Source organism: Colobus angolensis, unplaced genomic scaffold (genome assembly GCF_000951035.1).
Source record: "Colobus angolensis palliatus isolate OR3802 unplaced genomic scaffold, Cang.pa_1.0 Scaffold121, whole genome shotgun sequence".
Lineage (NCBI taxonomy): Eukaryota > Metazoa > Chordata > Mammalia > Primates > Cercopithecidae > Colobus > Colobus angolensis.
Window position 1 is genome coordinate 7,465,335 of NW_012113253.1, and position 19,983 is coordinate 7,485,317.

At 41.9% G+C, this 19,983-nt stretch overlaps 1 protein-coding gene across 1 annotated transcript in view; it reads left to right on the forward strand.

Moving 5' to 3' along the window:
* SNX31 (sorting nexin 31) overlaps window positions 1-19,983 on the forward strand; it is a 71,141-nt gene that overhangs the window by 33,455 nt on the left and 17,703 nt on the right. Inside the window, exons 8-10 of the mRNA XM_011931614.1 lie at window positions 2,951-3,020; window positions 11,102-11,194; window positions 14,711-14,914. Of these exons, the coding sequence (XP_011787004.1) occupies window positions 2,951-3,020; window positions 11,102-11,194; window positions 14,711-14,914 (367 nt within the window). The remainder of the gene's footprint in view (window positions 1-2,950; window positions 3,021-11,101; window positions 11,195-14,710; window positions 14,915-19,983) is intronic.

Genomic DNA, 19,983 nt, shown 5'->3' on the forward strand with positions numbered 1-19,983 from the left:
GAGGGTGAAGTAAGCTAGTTTCTGAATATTTGTCCTAAAGAATAGGATGTTGAGGATGACTTTCAGTAGTCTCAGGTAAATACTCGGGGCTGGTTGGGGTATGAAAATGAGGAAGGTAGCCATCTTTCTGCATCTCTACTGATAGGCGAACAAGAAAGTAAGACTTGAAAACCAGGGGCGGGGCCAAGGGACGTGGATCAAAGCAGGTAATGGTGGGAAATGGCTGGCCTTGGGTTTGCTTTGCAGTGCATCACTGACTGTATTAATGGAGGGACTTTGTTGGTGATTACAACCAGATCCAATTCATCTGTAGAAGTGTGGCATTCCCTGAAGGTGAAGGGTGGATTCAGCCAGTTTGCAGTGAATTTGAACTCTAAGTACTGGGCTTACACATGCCTAAAGGATGTGTACCAGGGTCATCCTTATTGCTAGATAGATAGGACACGAATGTCCCTCAGCAGAAAATACTGTCATTTCCTCTAGTAACACAGGGGCCTGTGGAGAACAAAATATTATAGAAAATAGCACCGAGCAGCAGGACCTTATGCACCCCCAGTCCTATAACCTGCAGCTCCCAGCGTTTTTTACCGTGGCCACAGGGAATGGCTACTTAGGCTCGCTCTCTCCCAGTCCATTTATTCTGCTATCTGAGTACAGAGGTTTTAAATAAAAATATTTTGAAATCTAAGAATTCCCTTGACCTTGTGATGCCTTGCTCTAGAGCTCCAGTTTGTGGCTTTGAATTGTGGAAGGATATTCCCAGCAAGGCAGTTCATATACTGCTGTTCAGAAGTATCTTAAGGAATGGTCCAGATCTTGAGGTGTGAAGCGCTGAGAAGGGGAGAAGGACTTGGTTCCATCCAGTGGTTTAGAGAACAGCTCTTCTGGAAGCTGCTTACTGGAGTGAGTGGCTGAGCACAGTTGTTCCTAGAATTACAGTATGCGAATCTAAGTCGCGGCTTGCTCAGGTCTTAGCTGCATAAACCTAGCCAAGGTTGTTCAAGCTCTCTAAGCCTCAGTTTCTTTATCTGTAAAATGGGAATAATAAAAATAGTGTCTACATCATAGGATTATTGTAAGGGTTATGTAGAATAGTCCCATACACTCAGTAAGTTTTGGTCGTGTTTGTGACTGTTATGTTGATGATGAGGGTGATTATAGGAAGTAAAAAAAAAAAAAAAAAAATCCCTGAGGCTTAGATTTTCACTCATGTGCTCTCCTGAAAACTTGAGATCAAAGGAGAGATGACAATTCTGTTTCTTATCTTGAAGCTTGAATTAGAAATTAGGCACTGCCTGTGTCTTTATTAAATAGGTAAACTCTAGGTGATACATGCAAGAGAAAACATCTACCCCAAATTATAAGCCAGCATCTCAGATTCAGGCAGATTGCCTCTGTTGATGGGAACTGGGAAGGAAAGAGATCCCACTTCTGTTGTTACAGCTAAGGATCAGGTCTCCAGAGGGGAGATTCTGGCATAGGCTCCTGCAGGTGCCTTGCCCTCTTTCCAGAGGGAAGTCTTGTTGGGTGGGAGCTGGAAGGCTAACTCCAAAAGCTGAGTGATTCCCAGCAGGTGAAGCCTCAGTGAGGCCTGAGTGGCATCTTAAGAACCTTTCTGTCCTTAAGGAGAGATGCCTGGGTGCATCTCTCCAGTGTTGATGATATGGCTTCCTCCAGGCCAAAGGGTGCCTGTGCTGGCCTGTGGGAGCCCCAGTCTGCGATGGGTCTTTTCTCTGCACACAGGGGCCTCTGGGATGTGTGGGTGCATAGTTACCTGGAATGTAAGTAGGGATGCTTCAGTTACTTCTCCCCACCCCAAAATGAAGTTGACCTTCAAGCACCATATTTATCCCTTTCCTGGTCTAAGCCAACCCCATTGCTCTAATCACCCTATTCTTCTGAGCGTAGCAACTCTGCTTACCTTTGCCTTCTGGTTGGTAGAGATCAGCCATAGGTACCCTTTCCTGACAGTTTCAGTCCCTTCTTAACATACCACTGTGCTTCTACAGTCATTAATTTCAGTTCCTCGTGATTCTGGATCTGATAGGCAAACATGGAGCCCCTGCTATTTGCAAATCACTCTACCAAGATCCAGAGGGGCAACTCTGGATAGGCCCCTGGCCTTGGGGTTCTTCACAGATGGTGTCAAGAAAACTTAATTAGGGCGGCGATTGGAATAAACTCAGGGTGCAGAGGAAGCACAGTGGATGGGCGGGCTAATACAGCCTTGGGAAGTAGGGACCAGAGGAGGGGGCATTGCTTGAGGCTTGCAAAGAAAGGCCAATCAGGGGAGGAGATTGGCGAGGGCCTTGGTCTTCCAGGCAGGGGGACAGGAGAGAAAACATGGTTGCAATGTAGCATTGGTGGTGGGGTTGGTGAGAGATCGAACTGGAAATGAAAGTGGGGGTGGTCCCAGGAGGAGCCTTGAAAGCGAGCAGAATAAATATCTAACTCTGGGAACCATGAGAGTCTGAAAAGTTTCACAGGAAAGACCACTCTGTTTAGAATGTGGAGCATGAGGTTAAGGGCACATGGCTGACACAGAAAGCCTGGGAAGGAGGCTCCCAGAGCAGCTCAGGCAACTGATGAGGGTGGCCCTGCTGCAGGGTGGTGAATATGGGGGTGGGTCTGTATGGGCAGACGACTATGCCAGGTATTGTGCGGTGGAGAAAGGGATTCCAGGGCTTGGTGGCCAAGAGTGAGGCTGAGTATGTTTATTTGTGTGCCTCTTTACTCTCAGAGCCCTCCAGGTAAGAGCTTACAGTGTAAAGAAATTAGGAAACAAAAGAGATGGAGGGGCAGAGTGAAAGCTGGGCGAGTGGAGGTGTGGTTTTGTTAGAAAAGGGGGTCCTGGTTCATAGGGTAGAGGGCCACCACTTTCCAAAGCACTTGCCAGGTGTGTCCATGAGCCATGTCACAGGAATGAATTTCGCGCTCCTGAATTTTGCAGGTATATGGATCCATCCCTCGACTCCATGCTGATGGACTGCAGGGCGGCCCTAGATTTGCTCTACATGCAGGTGAGGGTCACCAAGAGCTCTGACAGCACCGCAGATCATAGGCCATGTTGGCTTGGAATCACTGAAAAAAAATCTGTGGTAGTTAATAATTCTACCTCCATACCTAAAATAGGCAAATTCATAGAGAGAGATAGTAGAACAGAAGTTACCAGGGGCTGCGGGGAGTGGAGGAGAAGTTGTTGTTGTTTGATGAGTGCGAGTTTTTGTTGGGGGTGACAAAAAGTTTTAGCTCTAAATAGTGGTGACGATTATCCAACATTGTGAATGTATATAATGACTGAATTTTGTGAACAGTTAAAATGGCAAGTTATGTTGTATATATTTTACCTCGATAACAATAAAATGTAAAAAGTAGAGGAGTTTAGAGAGAGAAAAGGAATTCTATCTCTGTTTTAACAATCCCTCCGTGAATTTGCAGCTGACGCACTGTCATCATGAGCCTAGAAAAGCTATCCCTGATAACTTAAAGTCACACGTGATCCCTAAATCTCACTCTAGCATAGCCTTTTCGCCCCTGAGCCAAGAAGCAGCCTGCGTGGGCGTGTGGCCTGCGGGGTTGCACTGGGCTCCAGGCTCAGAGAACCCATGCTTCTGTAATGATCGCTGTTATCATCTTGAAATTCTTCATTTTATTTTTATTTTTTATTTAAAAAATTAAATTTTCATTGGTACATAGTAGGTGTATATATAATATTTATGGGTTACATGAGATATTTTGATGCAGGCATGCAGTGTGTAATAATCCCATCAGGGTAAATAAGGTATCTATTTCCTATTTCCTCAAGCATTTATCCTTTACGTTACAAACACTCCAATTATACGCTTTTAGTTATTTTTAAATGTACAATTAATTTTTTATTTTTTTTTTTTACTGTGGTCATCCTGTTGTGCTAGCAAATACTAGGTCTTATTCATTCTATTTTGTTGTGCCCATTAACCAAAATTTTTAATTTTTGAATAGCATTTTCATTTTGCACTAGATAGACCCTGAAAATTATGTAGTTGGCCCTACCTACTCCTACCCCCAGCCTCTAATAAAGTAAATTTTGAGCTTGGCTTCAGTTCTCTTCTCCTGCCTCGTGTGGTGAAGCTTCTGCCAAGTCGTGGAATGGTCAGCCCGTGCTGCCCCCAACATACACACCCAGGTCACTAGCTGCCCCAGGTGTTCACACTCACCACACCGCCATCTTCAGAGACTTGATCTTTTCCAGGCTTGGCTTCCACAATTCTGGGAAGAAAGCTCAGAAACTTCTTTCAGTGAGTTCCCTGAGAATATCTCACAGTCTATTCTTAGGCAGCACGCAGGGTGGTGGGTCACAGCCCTGCCCTGCTCCAACCCCTCCCAGACTTTCTCACTCAGGCTAAACCCCAAATCCCAACGTCCTTGTTCTGTTTCCTCTGTAGCATTTCTACCATCTGCCAATGTAAGTATGTGTGTGTGTTGTGTACATTTGTTTACTCTCTCCCTACTGGAATTATTTCTCCATGAAAGTGGGTATTTATTTGTTCACTGCTGCGTCTCCAGAAACTGGAACTGTTCCTGGCACAATGTCGGCATTAAGCCCTGTGGTGGGCCTGACATCGTATTAATTAAGTGCATTATGTCATTGGAGCCTCATAACAGCTCTGTAAGGCAGTTGGTACCATCCACATTTTCGGAAGAAAAACATTAGGTTTGCTGACAAAAGATTGAGTAGTGGGTTTGGATTAATAGAAGATGTAGATGAAGAAATTTAACAACACTTATTTGCAGGTGGCTTTTATTTAGCGTGATTCTAAGCCGCTACACTCGATAGCTTTTATAAACTCAGGAGAGAGAGAGAGATGGTGGGTAAGTTCTCACTTTTAATGAGCTTTTCAAGTGGAATGTTAATAAAACCTACTGTAGTACTTTGTGTATAGAAAAAGGTCAATTTTGGTGGATTTTGATACCCTGGCTTACCAGAGGGCGTAGAAGGGGAAAGAAACTTAGCCCATGCCTCCTTAAGTGACTTTAGAGATCAAGACCCCAAAGCTCTTCTAAATTCTAAGAGGGTAAATCAAAATATCACTTATTAGATGTTTAATGTTCACTATTGTATTTTTATGGCTAGAATATAGCTTTGAGTTCATTCCATATTATACATTAATCAATGTATAATTATGTTCTGGTTCAGCCTGGGCACGGGGGCACACACCTGTAATCCCAGCACTTTGAGAGGCTGAGGCAGGTGGATTACTTGAGCTCAGAAGTTCAAGACCAGCCTGGGCACTATGGCAAAATCCCATCTCTACCAAAAATATAAAAGTCAGCCAGGCATGTTGGTGTGTGCCTGTGGTTCCAGCTACTCAGGAGGCTGAGGTAGGAGGATGGCTTGAGCCCAGAAGGCGGAGGTCACTTGAGATGTGATCACACCATTACACTCCAGTCTGGGCAACATACCAAGAACCTGTCTCAAAAAAAAAAAAAAAAAAAATCACGTTCAGTGTACTTGTGTTATATGAGTTAGAGCATAATTTTCCACTTTAAATGTTTATTGAGGCCCATCCTTGCTACTGTATCCTTGCTATTATGATACATTATTAGCTGTGTCTGGTTTGATACCATGTCCTTGGTTAAGAGTGCATCACATAGTTCTAATATTGTTCCTGTGGGAAATGTCATCTTTATGGCATGTCTTTTGCTTCTCATTATGATGAGAGGTCAGAGCTTTGAGCATCATAATGTGACTTTTTAAATCTGTCTTCATTAAAGAGTTATAACCAGAGGGAAACCGATGATGGTACTTCCTCTGCTCAAAGCTTAAAAAAAAGGGGGGCTTCATGGGAGGCACACTGAATTGCAATTTAAGAAATGAATTCTGTCCCTTGTTTTGCCACCGGCCCTCTCTCTGGGTGACTCTGGGCCAGCCATTGCATCCTTCTGAACCACGACATCTCCCTGTTGAGGCGAGGTGGAACTAACATCATCTCTAAGTTTTCTGCAAACTTTAATAGACTGTCATTCTAGCCTTAGCTCATTGCCTGGCAAAGTCTCCAAAAAATTGTCGTTGATGTCATAATAATCTTTATCTTCACTGTTATCATCGTCGTCGTCGTCATCATCATCATCATCATTGTTCCCTGAATCTGGGTAGAGGAGCTAAGAAGTCAAAGATGGGTCCAAGTTCAGCAGGAGAGCCAGGACCACAATCACTGCCTCTTTTGGGAGGCCTGCCTTGGCTCTCCCCAGAAGAAAATGCCTGCCTTCCTCCAACTTCTCCCAACCAGACTGAATGGCCAAGGGCAGAGACTGTCTCATTCCTTCTGTGTCCTGCGTGCCTGGAATATGTGAAAGACTAAGAAGTGGCCAGGCGTGGTGGTTCACACTTGTAATCCCAGCACTTTGAGAGGCCAAGGCAGGTGGATCACCTGAGGTCAGGAGTTCAAGAATAGCCTGGTCAACATGGTGAAACCCTGTCTCTACTAAAAATACAAAAATTAGCTGGGCATGGTGGCGCGTGCCTGTAGTCTCAGTCACTCTGGAGGCTGAGGCAGGAGAATCACTTGAACCCAGGAGGCACAGGTTGCAGTGAGCCAAGAATACGTCACTGTACTCCTGCTTGGGCGACAGCGTGAGACTCCGTCAAAAAAGAAAAAAAAAGACTAAGAAGCAGTTATACTTTAAAAAAGTTAACATGAAAAGCTCTTGAGTTCTGATAAATAATAGAACCATCATAATTAACTATTAAGGGGCACAGCTTTGATTTTCTAAAGCAGATGTGCCCAGTGATAGCCAATGAGTCAACTGAATTCCCACAGCCTGTTTCCTTTCTTCTCTTCCTCTTTTAACCTGAGTTTAAAAATGAGAGATTACATTTAAAACTGTAAGTAAGTATAAATTTTGAAGGCTCAGTCAATTCTGGGCCTGCATTTCAGCAGGGCCATTGCTGGCCTGGACAGTAATACAGATTAGAAAAAGGCACCCCATCCTCCAGGTGGGGCTAGCCCTGCGTCAGGGCCCATGGCTTGGTGAGTGGAGGGGGGCTGACCTTTGGCTTCCTGACTCCCCCATGCCCTGGTGACCTTGTCCAGGCAAATGCGTCCCTCGCCCTTCTCTACCACGCGTTAGCCAGAACTGAGTGGCCAGTGCCTGCCTTTGAGAGGCATGTGACCTCCATTTCTTGCTACTGTGCCCACTGCAGAAGATGCTAGAGCATGTGTGATTGAAGCTCAGGAAGACCATGGCTTATGTGATTTTGCTTGATTTTTTAATTTTTAAATTTTATTATTTTTTCTTTTTTTCTATCTGCAGCACCTTTAGGATGCTTGATTTTTTAAGTTCAGTTCTGCCTAAGCCCCTCTCAGCCAGTGTTCAGGGAACCATGTAACTGAGTAGTAGACTTGTCTAGACTCAACTCTTATTGTCTGGACCTACTCAGAGTGAGGCACTGTATAAAATCACATTTGAGTGATGACTTGTGAACTCATAATCAGGGTCAACTCTTTTCAAAGGTGATGATATAAGGCTGGGCACAGTGGCTCACACCTGTAATCCCAGCACTTTGGGAGGCAGAGGTGGGCAGATCACCTGAGATTAGGAGTTTGAGACCAGCCTGGCCAATGTGGTGAAACCCCGTCTCTACTGAAAATACAAAAATTAGCCAGGTGTGATGGCACATGCCTATAGTCCCAGCTACTTGGGAGGCTGGGGCGAGAGTATGGCTTGAGCCCAGGAGGCAGAGATTACAGTGAGCTGAGATCACACCACTGCACTCCAGCCTGGGCAACAGAGTAAGACTGTCTCAAAAAAAAAAAAAAAGGCCGGGTGTGGTGGTTCATGCCTGTAATCCCAGAACTTTGGGAGGCCAAGGCAGGCCAATCATCTGCGGTATCTGAGGTCAGGAGTTCCAGACCAGCCTGACCAACACGGTGAAACTCCATCTGTACTAAAAAGACAAAAAATTAGCTGAGCATGGTGGCACACGCCTGTAATCCCAGCTACTTGGGAGACTGAAACAGGAGAATTGCTTGAACTCAGAAGGCAGAGGTTGCAGTGAGCCGAGATTACACCATTGTACTCCAGCCTGGGCAACAGGAGTGAAACTCTGTCTCAAAAAAAAAGGTAATGAAACAAAACAGTTATGTTACCTTTGCTGTAGGACATCTGCATCTCTGTGTCTGAGGATCCAGTTACTCTGATAGTGAATGACACATCTTGGGTTAGTACTTACTGCTGTGACTCCTGTTTATCTTTACACAGCCATCCCTTCTTTTCGATATTGTTCCCCTGTGCTAACAGCCTTTACTGGATTCTGCCATCAAGTACAATTCAGGAAAGAAGGCAGTGTTTAGTTCTTCACACCCATGCTTTCTCGTATGGTCTGTAGGTTTGGTTTGAAGAAGAACTGGTGACAAGGAGAAAGCCTTGGGGTAGGTAGCTGCCTACCTGGTAAGAATTCAGTGGCTTGGGCAAGGGTAGGAGGGCCTGCTATAAGTGCCCAGACCTGGGTTTGCTCTAACTCCTGCCACTTACTCGCTGGGTCATCTTGAACATCATAACCTCTCTGAACCTCAATTTACTCATCTGTAAAATGGTGGTGTAATTGTTTCTCCCCACAGAATAGAGTAGGCCCCCCTTATCCTTGGTCTGGCTTTCTGTGGTTTCAGTTACCTGCGGTCAGGCATGATCTGAAAATATTAAGTGGAAAAATTTCAGAAATAAACAATTCATAAGTTTTACATTGCATGCCATTCTACGTAGTGTGATGAAATGTCTTCCTGGCCCAGAACATGAATCATCTCTTTGTCCAGTTTATTCACCTTGTCTGCATCATCCACCCATCAGTCACTCAGTAGTGATCTCAGTTATCACCGTCCTGATATCCCAACACTTGTGTTCAAGGCCCCAGTTTTACTTAATAATGGCCCTAAAGTGCAAGAGTAGCAATGCTGACATATTGTTATACTTGTTCTATTTTCTTATTAGTTATTGTTGTTCATCTCTTACTGTGCCTAATTTATAAATTAAACTTTATCATAGGTATGTATATGCAGGAGAAAACATAGTATATGTAGAGTTTGATATTATCCATGATAATATCCCATCCCTTCTGGGAGTCTTGGATAGTATCCCCCGAGGATAAGGGGGACCACTGTAGTTGGGGAAAAAGTCAATAACAAAATCAATCTAAAGCAAGTTTTCAACAAATATTAGTTATTTTTCTTCTCCTCTCTAAACCCCATGTCCTTTTCCCCTAGCCTAAAGCAATATTTAAGGCGTATTCAGCTTTTCATTATTCTCTGAGAGATAAAGCATAACCTGCCAATATCACTGAGGGATGTAACAGATAGGCTTATGTTCAGACTAAGGTGAAAATAAGCACCTGATAATTGGCAAAGAATTGCTGGGCATTGCCATATGTAGGACACTGGGCAAGGCACGCTGAAATGACGGGCGCAGCGTCTTCCCTTAGGGGTTGACAGCCTGAGGTACAATGGCCAGTTCTGGCCTGTCATGACAAGTCAGAGCAGCACAGGCCGAATGTGTGCAGCTGAGGAGGTGGACAACTGATTCCACGGCTTCCCCGGGGGCCAGACTGGCTAAAAGGGGAAGGGAGCTGGATGCCGAGAGGAGAGGGAAAGAGCACAGGAAAAGGTGCCTAGCCCAGGGAGGGTAGGCTGAGACAATAGGCTTTGTTGCTTCCACGTTCCATGTTGTTTCACCACAATCCTGACGGGCTTCCACAGGGGGCCGTTGCCTTCCAGGCAATTTCTGCCTTTGAGCCCAGTGTGGTTCTGCTGAAGCCTGCAGTGGATTAGGAAGCAACCGAGAACCCCATTAGGGATTTAGAGTTTGGGAACACTTGCTGATGGTGGTTACCCTAGGCTGACCAGACAGGACCCAACAATATATTCAACTTTAATTTTTTTAATGTAAAATTAGTTTTTATCTTATAAAAAGTTTGCAAGTGTGGAAGAGTTCAAAAATGAAAGTAGATGTCACCCCAAATCTTAAACCAACCAGACATATAAACTATTAATTAACTCTTTGGGTATATTTATTTCATATACATTTCATGTATTTGCACATCCATTTCCTTGACTCGTAAGTATCCATATGAGGAATTCTTGTTGTTTTACATTTATTTTTTGTTGTTTTATAAAAATTAGGGTCTACTACTAGACTCTTACTTGGTAATATGATATTTTTCATGTACATTACACACATTTCCTATGTTGTTAAACATTCTGTGTAATTTTTAATGATAGCATAGCCTATTATTTAGTTATACCCGAACTCAGTTACCTCTTTTGGGGCATTTCATAACAGTACCTATGTCACAGGATGGCGGTAAAGATTGACTTTTGTTCTGAAGCAATTAGAACATTGTCTGACACACAGTAAGCACTATACATGTGTTTGCCACTATCAAGTTGAAAATGTTTCATTGTTATAAACAATAGCAGTAATTGACTTATCAATATATTTTTCCCAATATCTATGTTTGTGATTCAAATATACTTATTATTTGGAATTCCTTTTTGTCAATTGCCAATACATAGCTGTTGTCCATTTTCCTGCTGGTGATGCTTACGTTTTTCCTATTGCTTTATATAAATATTAACTGTTTGGTATATATGATGCAATCATTCTCCGTGGTTTTCCATTTGATTCTTAGTTTTGTTCTTGGTGGTTTTCATGTACAGAAGTTTTATGTTTTCACATAATTATATATGACTATTTCTTCATTATGACATTTTGTTTTTATATCTTAAAAAAGATATTCCCTACCTCAAGGTCAGATAAAAATATTTACCTTTTTTTTTCCTAATTATTTTATGGTCTTATACATTTAAATCTTTATCTGGAATTTATTTGATTGGGTGGTGTGGGGGAAGAGCTGATTTTATTTTCTTTTTTGCCAAGTATTGCCAACTGTCCCCAAGCTGTTGAACAATCCTTTCTTACTAATTTAAAAAATAAGGCTTGTAACATGCTGAATCCCTAAATATATATCCACTTGGGTTTGTTTTTATATCCCTTCATACAAGAGTATGTTTTTGTCAGATTGATTAATTTCTGCTAAGACTGCTAATTTTACAACTTCTGTTATTTTAAGACAATACAGGACATTGAAAAAGAATGGGCCAAACCCACACAGGCGCAGAGGCAGAAATTAGCAGCTTTCCAGAAAGAAGACAATCAAACAAAGGTGAATCAAATATTGCTCCAAGAGAAATCCCTTGAAAGGGAGTTAAAGAAACACATTAGAATTGAACTGTTTCTGTAATTTATAAACCTACCAAGCACTAAAAGTGGGGCTCTTTTTTAAAAAATGAGAATATCTTCATTGATTGTTCTGAGTACGGAATTAGTAAAAGCTTATTGTTTAAAGATTCTAAAAAAATACAGACGGTATATTGTGAGTCCTCTGCTAAGTTAATTAATATAGATCCTCCGCATTATTTTTAGTGACTACAGAGTATTCCATTTTATGGTTATATTATCGTTTGGCTAACCACTTTTCTGTTATTGGAAGTCGGGTTGTTTCCAGCTCTTGCTGCTATAAATCACTTTGGCAGCAAGAGCCATGAGGCCCAGGGCTGTGTCTAATGTATACATACTCTGTGTATTCACAACACCTGGTACAGCTCCTGGCTGAAGTCCCTGAATACTGCAGCCAACATCCTCTTTCTTTGAGTATGTGTTCTATTATTCCTCAGGATATATTTCTAAACACTCATTTTTAAAGTTTCCATAAAGGTGTTACTAACTCACATACCTCCTGCCCCCAAGCAGCGAATGTGAGTCTGACAGACAAGACGTATTTGAACAGAAGAAATGGCCTGTGTTTCGTTGTGCTGTCTTTTTAAAAATTCTTTTGACTTTGCCAATGTTCACAACTGCAACATTGATTTTTGAATGAAATACAACCAAAATTTAGAGGACTCATTTATACGTAACAGAAAATAATTCTTCAAAGTCTCACTGAGATTTTTACTGATGAACTGCAAAAAAGAAAAAGGAAAGGCACATACTGCCACAATTTAGTATCCCCTGCCACCCGCCAGCCCGATGTTCTACCTCAGCTTTGTCACAAAAAAACGAGCTCAGTTTTTCTTTGTGTTTGGAAATTTTGACAAGTGCAGCTTCTATTTTGATTGATAGAATATTGCTGTTACTTTAGATGCAATTACAAACTGTGTATACCACAACCAAGTCTTTGTACGTATCTGCCCTAAAAACCTCTTCATTTAGTAAGAATGTTGTTCTTACCATGCTCTGCCAAAATGTATATTTGTAGTTTTTCCACAAAATAAATTTTATCTTCTATGATAAACATTTGATCTGAATTTACCATACTATTTGTAATAATGCTATTTTTAAAAAGCTTTGCTTTGACTACATAAATTGAATGGAAAAAATTTAATTATTATTGAAATTTACTTTCTCTCAAAGCATCTGCATGTACTGATATGCAACCAACATTATTTGTTTATGAAGTTCTTCGGCTAATGGAGCAAACACATTAACAACTATATTTTATGTACAAGAAAACTTGGAACTGAAAATGAGTGAAATTAACTTAAAGAAGACTCATTTGATCTAAATCTGAGAAAGGCTGTGGTCCATGGGCCATGTTTTTTGTAAATAAAGTTTTATTGGCACACAGTTACAATCATTCATTCATGTATTGTCTAAGGCTGCTTTTGTGTTGCAGTGGCAGAGGTAAGTAGTTGCAACAGGGACCATATGTCTGTATAGCTGAAAATATTTACTAGATGGTTCTTTACATAAAAGTTTACCAATCCCTGATCAAAATGAAAATAAATTAATATAAACATATTTTCTGCAGCTGTGTATGTCAAATTGTCTTTTTTAGATACAATCTTAACTAATTTTCAAGCAGATAATCCTTGTAGCTTTCTGTCTTCTGGTGTTCATATCGTTAGTAATATCACAACACCCGTTTATCGAATGTCAAATGCCAACAGGCATTTTATATAAGTTACTTACTCATCACCAACTTTTTTGCAAAATAGAGCTTCACTTTTCAAACACTTTCATTTCTTTTAGTTCATTGCAGCCAAGAGATTATTGCAATTTTAAAGAAGTGTTATCAAACAATAAGATAAACAATTATAGATTTATACCATATCAGTTAGAAAGTGTTGTAGCAAAAGCATGACACTACTCTCTGTCTGCTCCGTGGCAAGATGACTTAGCTCCTGCCCCCAGTCACTGCACAAGTAACATGTACTCACAGCCTGTCCTTTCTGATGTTTCTCACTGACCCAACCAAAGGCCAGCACCTTACTGCATCTCCCTAGCTGAAGCCTGGACCGTGGCACAGTGAGCTGGCACATGTGGCTGGATGGGACAGTGGCTTTGAATACTCCTGCCGGCACGAGATCAGGAGTCAGCTGTCCCTTACTGCTTCTGTCTCAGCCTGTTTCACTGTATCGGAGAACGCCTCTGGAGTCTTTGTAAAGGAGGTGTGAGGTACCTTGCTTCAGGAAAGGATCACAAGTTGTCACTGGGTAGTCTTCTTTCTGATTTAGCCATGTGCTAAAGTGGGAACTGTTCTCTGCATGCACATCTCACATACCACTAGGCCAGGCCCATGGAGAAAGCTGGAAGAACGGAGTGGAAGTCACCAAACCCATACCAGCTTATTTAAATGCAATCATTAATAAAATGAAAAGCCCTGGACAGATGTTAATGAGACAGGATGCCTTGATCAGTGGTGTGACTGCAACTGTCCTCAGTTCTTACGTCACTTCAGAAACAGAGGGAAAAGTTAAATTTTAAAAGTCACATAAAAGTGTTCCCTTGGCAACTGGGGGCTCTCTGGAATTCTATTTAGAAAGCAGACCAGCTCGTGGCCTCATTGCCATTTCTTAAATCTCTTTCTCTGGCAATTAATAACATCATCACATAAAGCAGCCTGTAGAAATGAACTACTTTTCTTCCTACATAGATCTCAGCTTAACTTTTTAAAAGCCAGTGTTTTAGGCCAGGCACAGTGGCTCACATCTGTAATTCCAGCACTTTGGGATCCGAGGCAGGCGGATCACGACGAGGTCAGGAGGTCGAGACCATCCTGGCGGACATGGTGAAACTCTGTCTCCGCTAAAAATACAAAAATTAGCTGGGCACGGTGGCACTTGCCTGTAATCCCAGCTACTTGGGAGGCTAAGGCAGGAGAATGCATGAACCAGGGAGTCGGAGGTCGCAGTAAGCCGAGATCGCACCGTAGCACTCCAGCCTGGGTGATAGAGTGAGACTTTGTTTTGTTTTGTTTTTTTTTTTAAAAAAAGCCAACATACACTTTTTTTGTTTACTTGCTATTATAATCTGCTGAGACAGAATCATATCTGTTCATCCATTTTATGGACTCTTTTCTTCATTCTTCATTTACTCATGGAATATTTTCATTTCCACTGCGTACCAAGCACCATAACAGGGGCAGGGACACAATGGTGAAAGAGGCAGAAATGGTCCCTTCCCTGGAAGGACACTCCAGGAATTTCCCCCAGGCTTCTGGTAAGCACCAGGGGCATTATCTCCATTTGTATGATCAAGAAGAAAAGGTGCTTTCACTGTGACTTAGTTCCATGTATTCTCCTAGAATGGTAGTAGCTTCTGACATGAGGTTTTCATCTGTTTCAAGTGGTCTTTTGCTTCTTCTTGCTTCCCCTCCCACCCATCACCCTCTTCGGAGCAGTTTTTGGAGCTGGCCCGGGAGGTACAGCACTATGGATACCTGCAGCTGGATCCTTGTACCTGTGACTACCCAGAACCAGGCTCTGGAGCTGTTCTTTCTGTCGGCAATAACGAGATCAGCTGCTGCATCACCCTGCCTGACAGCCAGACCCAGGATGTCATTTTCCAGATGAGCAGAGTGAAGTGCTGGCAGGTCACTTTCCTTGTAAGTATCTTGGCACCTTGCTTTGCCCATGACTTAAAAATCCTAGTACACTTGGATGACAAAGTTGACACTAGGGAGACAGGTTTACATTTGAATCTGTACCTTGAGTGGAATGACATCTAAGCCACATTAAATATCACCTAGTGGTAAAACCTATCTGTAGTCTGATGCAGGTTCCCCACCCAGGGAATCAGAAACATCGATCTTTCCACCTTCCAACAGCAGGCCTCCCTACTGCTTGAAGGGTGCCTGTAGTAATAACAGCAGATGGCAATAACAGCTACCATTTATTGAACACTTACTACATGCTCAGTGCTGACAAGGTCTCTACCCTTCAAGACTGGCACCGACTGGTAGACCTTTTCTTACAACACCTTGACATCATGCTTGCATTGCCAGCTCCTCACAAGAGAAACCCTTATCAGATTTATTGAGTGCCCACTTTGTACCAGGGGCTGTGCTGCACTGTCTCATCTGTTATGTAATTCAGTCCATAAGACCTCAGTGAGCTAAGTGGTGTTATCCTCTTTACACAGGAAGCTGAGGTTAACTAATAGAGGACAAAAGTTATCAGAGCATGACACCCACTTGTTAAATCCGTGGAATCCCTGGTAATTTTTTAGCTGGGCTCATACTTGACCTCTCTGTGGCATTCGATACTGTCAACCATTTCTTCCTTCTCAAAAATCTCCTTTCTCCCCTACTTTTGTGGGCCACTTCTCCCTCTGAGCATTCCTGAAATGCTGGTGTTTCTGGCATTGCATTCTAGCATAATTCCTCTACATATTCTATGAAATCAATTGCCCAGATTCTTCTCACAGGCCCAGTTTTTTCTACCTCCGGATGCCTTCAACCAGGTGTCTCACAGACATCTCAAACTCAGCCTTTACCCAAAGCAGACGTGTCCTTTCCTCCTTATGCCTTTCATGGGGTTCTTCTGCCTGTGTTGCCTATCTTGGTCAAGGGAATTTCCACTACTACACCCTAACTGCCAAACCAGAAATCTTGAAATTATCTCTGACTTTTCTGTCTCTCTGACCCTACACATTTAAGGGCTAATGGAGGCCTATCCATTCTATACTTTTCTCTCCCTCAAAAGTCTCCCTTACCAGCCTGGGCAACATGGCAAAATCCCATCTCTACAAACTAATACAAAAAGTAAGCCAGGCATGGTGGTGTGCACCTGTGGTCCCAGCTACTGGGGAGGCTGAGGTGGGAGGATCCCTTGAGCATGGAAGGTAGAGGCTGCAGTGAGCTGTGATTATGCCACTGCACTCCAGCCTGGGCAACAGTGAAACCCTGTCTCAAAAAAAAAAAAAAAAAAAAAAAAAAAAAAAAATTCCCTGTATCTCCGCACTCACAGCTTGGTCTCAACATGCCCTGTGTGGATGGATTGAACAGTTTCCTAACCCTTCTCCCTACACCACTCTTTCCTCCTGGAGGTCAGAGAAAATGTATTGTATGATCTTAGCCCTTTGAGACATATGGAAACATGTTTTGTGGCCCCAGATTTGATCTATCTTGGTAAATGTTTCACATGTATCTTAAAAGAATGTGCCGTCCATTTTGGGTAGAACATTCTATAAATATCAATTGCCTTAGAGATTGGCTTGTTCTTGCTCTGTATAACTTGTTGGAAGTCCATCTAGTTGCTGACTATATCAGTAGTTTGTCTCTTTTTATTATTGAGCAGCAGTCCATGGTCTGGTTGTTCCAAAGTTTGCTTCACCATTTACTCATTGAAGAACCTCTGGTTGTTTCTAGTTTTTAGCTGTTATGAATAGAGCTGCTATAAACCTTCACATACAGGTGTGTGTTTGACCATGAGTCTTCATTTTCCTGGAATAAATGCCCAGGAGTACAATTGTGGGTCATATAGTAATTGCATGCTTACTTTTTAAAGAAACTGCCAAACTGTTTTTGCGAGTGGCTATATCATTTTACATTCCCACCAGGAATGTACGAGTGAGCCAGTTTTCTGCATTCTCACCAGCATTTGGTGTGGTCACTATTTTTTTTTTTTTATTGTAGTCATTCTAATATATGTGTAAAGGTATTTCATTGTGACTTAAGTTTGCATTTCCCAATGGGTTATGAAGCTGAATATCTTCATGTGTTTATTTGCCATCTGTATATCTTCTTTGGTAAAATGTCTTCTCATATATTTTACCCATTTTTGAATTGGATTGTTTGGCTTTTCCTGTTGAGTATTGAGAGTTATTGATGGATTCTAGATACGTGTTCTTTGTTGGTCATCTGGTTTCCAAATATTTTCTCTTACTCTATAGTTTCGGGTTCGTTTGTTTGTTTGTTTTTGTTTTGAGACAGAGTCTCACTCTGTCACCCAGGCTGGAGTGCAGTGGTACAATCTCAGCTCACTGCAGCCTCTGCCTCCCAGGTTCAAGGGATTCTCCTGCCTCACCCTCCTAAGTAGCTGGGAATACAGGCATGCGCCGCCAGGCCTGGTTAATTTTTTGTATTTTTAGTAGAGCTGGGGTTTCACCATGTCGTCCTGGCTGGTCTCAAACTCCTGACCTCAAACAATCTGCCCATCTCGGCCTCCCAAAGTTCGGGGATTACAGGTGTGAGCCACCACACCTGGCCCACTCTATAGTTTTTCATCCTCTTAAACAAGGTCTTTTGCAGAGCAAAAATTTTTAATTTTGATTAAATCTAATTCATCAGTTTTCCTTCTTTGGATTGTGCTTTTACTGTCAAGTCCAAGAACTCTTTGATAAATTCTGTTATAGATGCTGAAGTTTTTCTATTTTTTTTTTCCTAAAAGTTTTACAGTTAGGGGTTTTACATGTAAGTTCATGATCCATTTTCAGTTAATTTTTGTATGGAGTATGAGACTTAGGATAAGGTTATCAGACCAGGCGCAGTGGCTCATGCCTATAATCCCAGTGCTTTGGGAGGCCGAGGCAGGCAGATTGCTTGAGGTCAGGAGTCTGAGACCAGTCTGGCCAACATGGAGAAACCCTGTCTCTACTAAAACTACAAAAATGAGCGGGGTGTGGTGGTGTACACCTGTAATCCCAGCTACTCGGGAGGCTGAGGCAGGAGAATCCCTTGAGTCCAGGACGGGGAGGTTTCAGTGAGCTGAGATTACGCCACTGCACTCCAACCTGGGAGACAGAGCAAGACCCTGTCTCAAAATAAAATAAAACAAAATAAAATAAAATAAAATAAAAATAAGATGGTTATTCCCCCATCCCCAACCTTTAGTTAGTTTGTTTGTTTGTTTGCTTCTGGAGATCCAGTTGCTCCAGTACCATTTGTTGAAATGACTGTCTGTCCTCAATTGAGTTATTTTTACACCTTTGTCAAAAATCAGTTGGGCATGTTTGTATGGGTCTGTTTCTAGGTTCTCTGTTCTGTTTGGCTGATCTATGTGTGTATTCCCCCATCAATATCACACATGTCTTTCTTTGTAACAGCTTTATTGAGATATAATTCACATACCATACAATTCACTCATATAAAGTATATGATTCAATGGTATGGTATTTAGTATATTCACAGAGTTGTGCAGCCATCACCACAATCAATTTTAGAACACTTTATCACCTGAAAAAGAAGCCCCATACCCTTTAGTTGTCACCTTCCTGTCCCCCCAGCCCTAAAAAACCACTAATCTACTTTCTGTCTCTATAGAATAGATTTGCCTATTCTGGATATTTTAGATTAATGGAATCATATAACATGTGATGCTTGTGACTAGCTTTTTACTTAGCATGTTTCCCGGTTCATTCTTGTAGCATGTATCATCAGTACTTTATTATTTTTTATGGCCAAATAATAGTCCACTTTATGGTTATAGCATATTCCACCCATTCATCCATTGATAGACATTTGGGTTGCTTCTATATTTTGGCTGTTATGATTTATGCTGCTGTGAACATTTGTGCACAAGCTTTTGTGTAGACATATGATTTTATGTCTCTTGGGTATATACCTAGGAGTAGAATTATCATTGGGTCAAATGATATTCTGTGTTTAACTTTTTGAGGAGCTGCCAACCTACTTTCCAAAGTGGCTGCACCATTTTAGATCCCCACCAGCAGTGGAGGGTTTTGATTTCTCCCCATCCTTGCCAGTACTTGTTATTAATTTTTTATTATAGCCAACCTAGTAGATAGATGTGACATGGTATCCCATTGTGATTTTATTTATCCCAATATTTTTTCTCTCTCTGCTTTATTTGGGGTTGTTTCTATTGCTATAGCTTTAAGATTATTGCTATTTTATTTTTTATTTTTTATTTTTTTTGAGATGGAGTCTCGCTCTATCGCCCAGGCTGGAGTGCAGTGGCCGGATCTCAGCTCACTGCAAGCTCCACCTCCCGGGTTTACGCCATTCTCCTGCCTCAGCCTCCCGAGTAGCTGGGACTACAGGCGCCCGCCACCTCACCCGGCTAGTTTTTTGTATTTTTTAGTAGAGACGGGGTTTCACTGTGTTAGCCAGGATGGTCTTGATCTCCTGACCTCGTGATCCACCCGTCTCGGCCTCCCAAAGTGCTGGGATTACAGGCTTGAGCCACCGCGCCCGGCCTGCTATTTTCTTCTGTAATGTCTAACATTGCTATTTATCCCATCCAGTGCATTTATACTTCTAGTGTTGTATTTTTCATCTCTAGAAGTTCTGTTTAGGTCTTTTTTACATCTTCCATTTCTCTCCTTATCATGCTTCTATTTTTCTCCAAATTCCTGAGTGTATGGAACATACTTTAAATAGCAGTTTCAACATTTTTGCTACTATTTCCATCATCTCTGTCATTTCTGGATCTACTTCTACTGATCGATACTTTTTTCTTTCTTCTTTTTGTTTGTTTGTTTTTATCACCTGACACTGAGTATGCACTATTCATTGATTTTTCTACTGTTTGCAGGTCGTATCTTCCTCCTCCTATGCATGCCAGGTAATTTTTTGTGGTATGCTAAACATTGCGAATTTTACAATGTTGAATGTCGCATTTTACTGAATTCCTTTAAAGAATATTAGATTTTATTCTGGCGTGCAGTTAAATTACTTAGGATTGGTTTTACTTTTTTTTTTTTTTTTTTTTT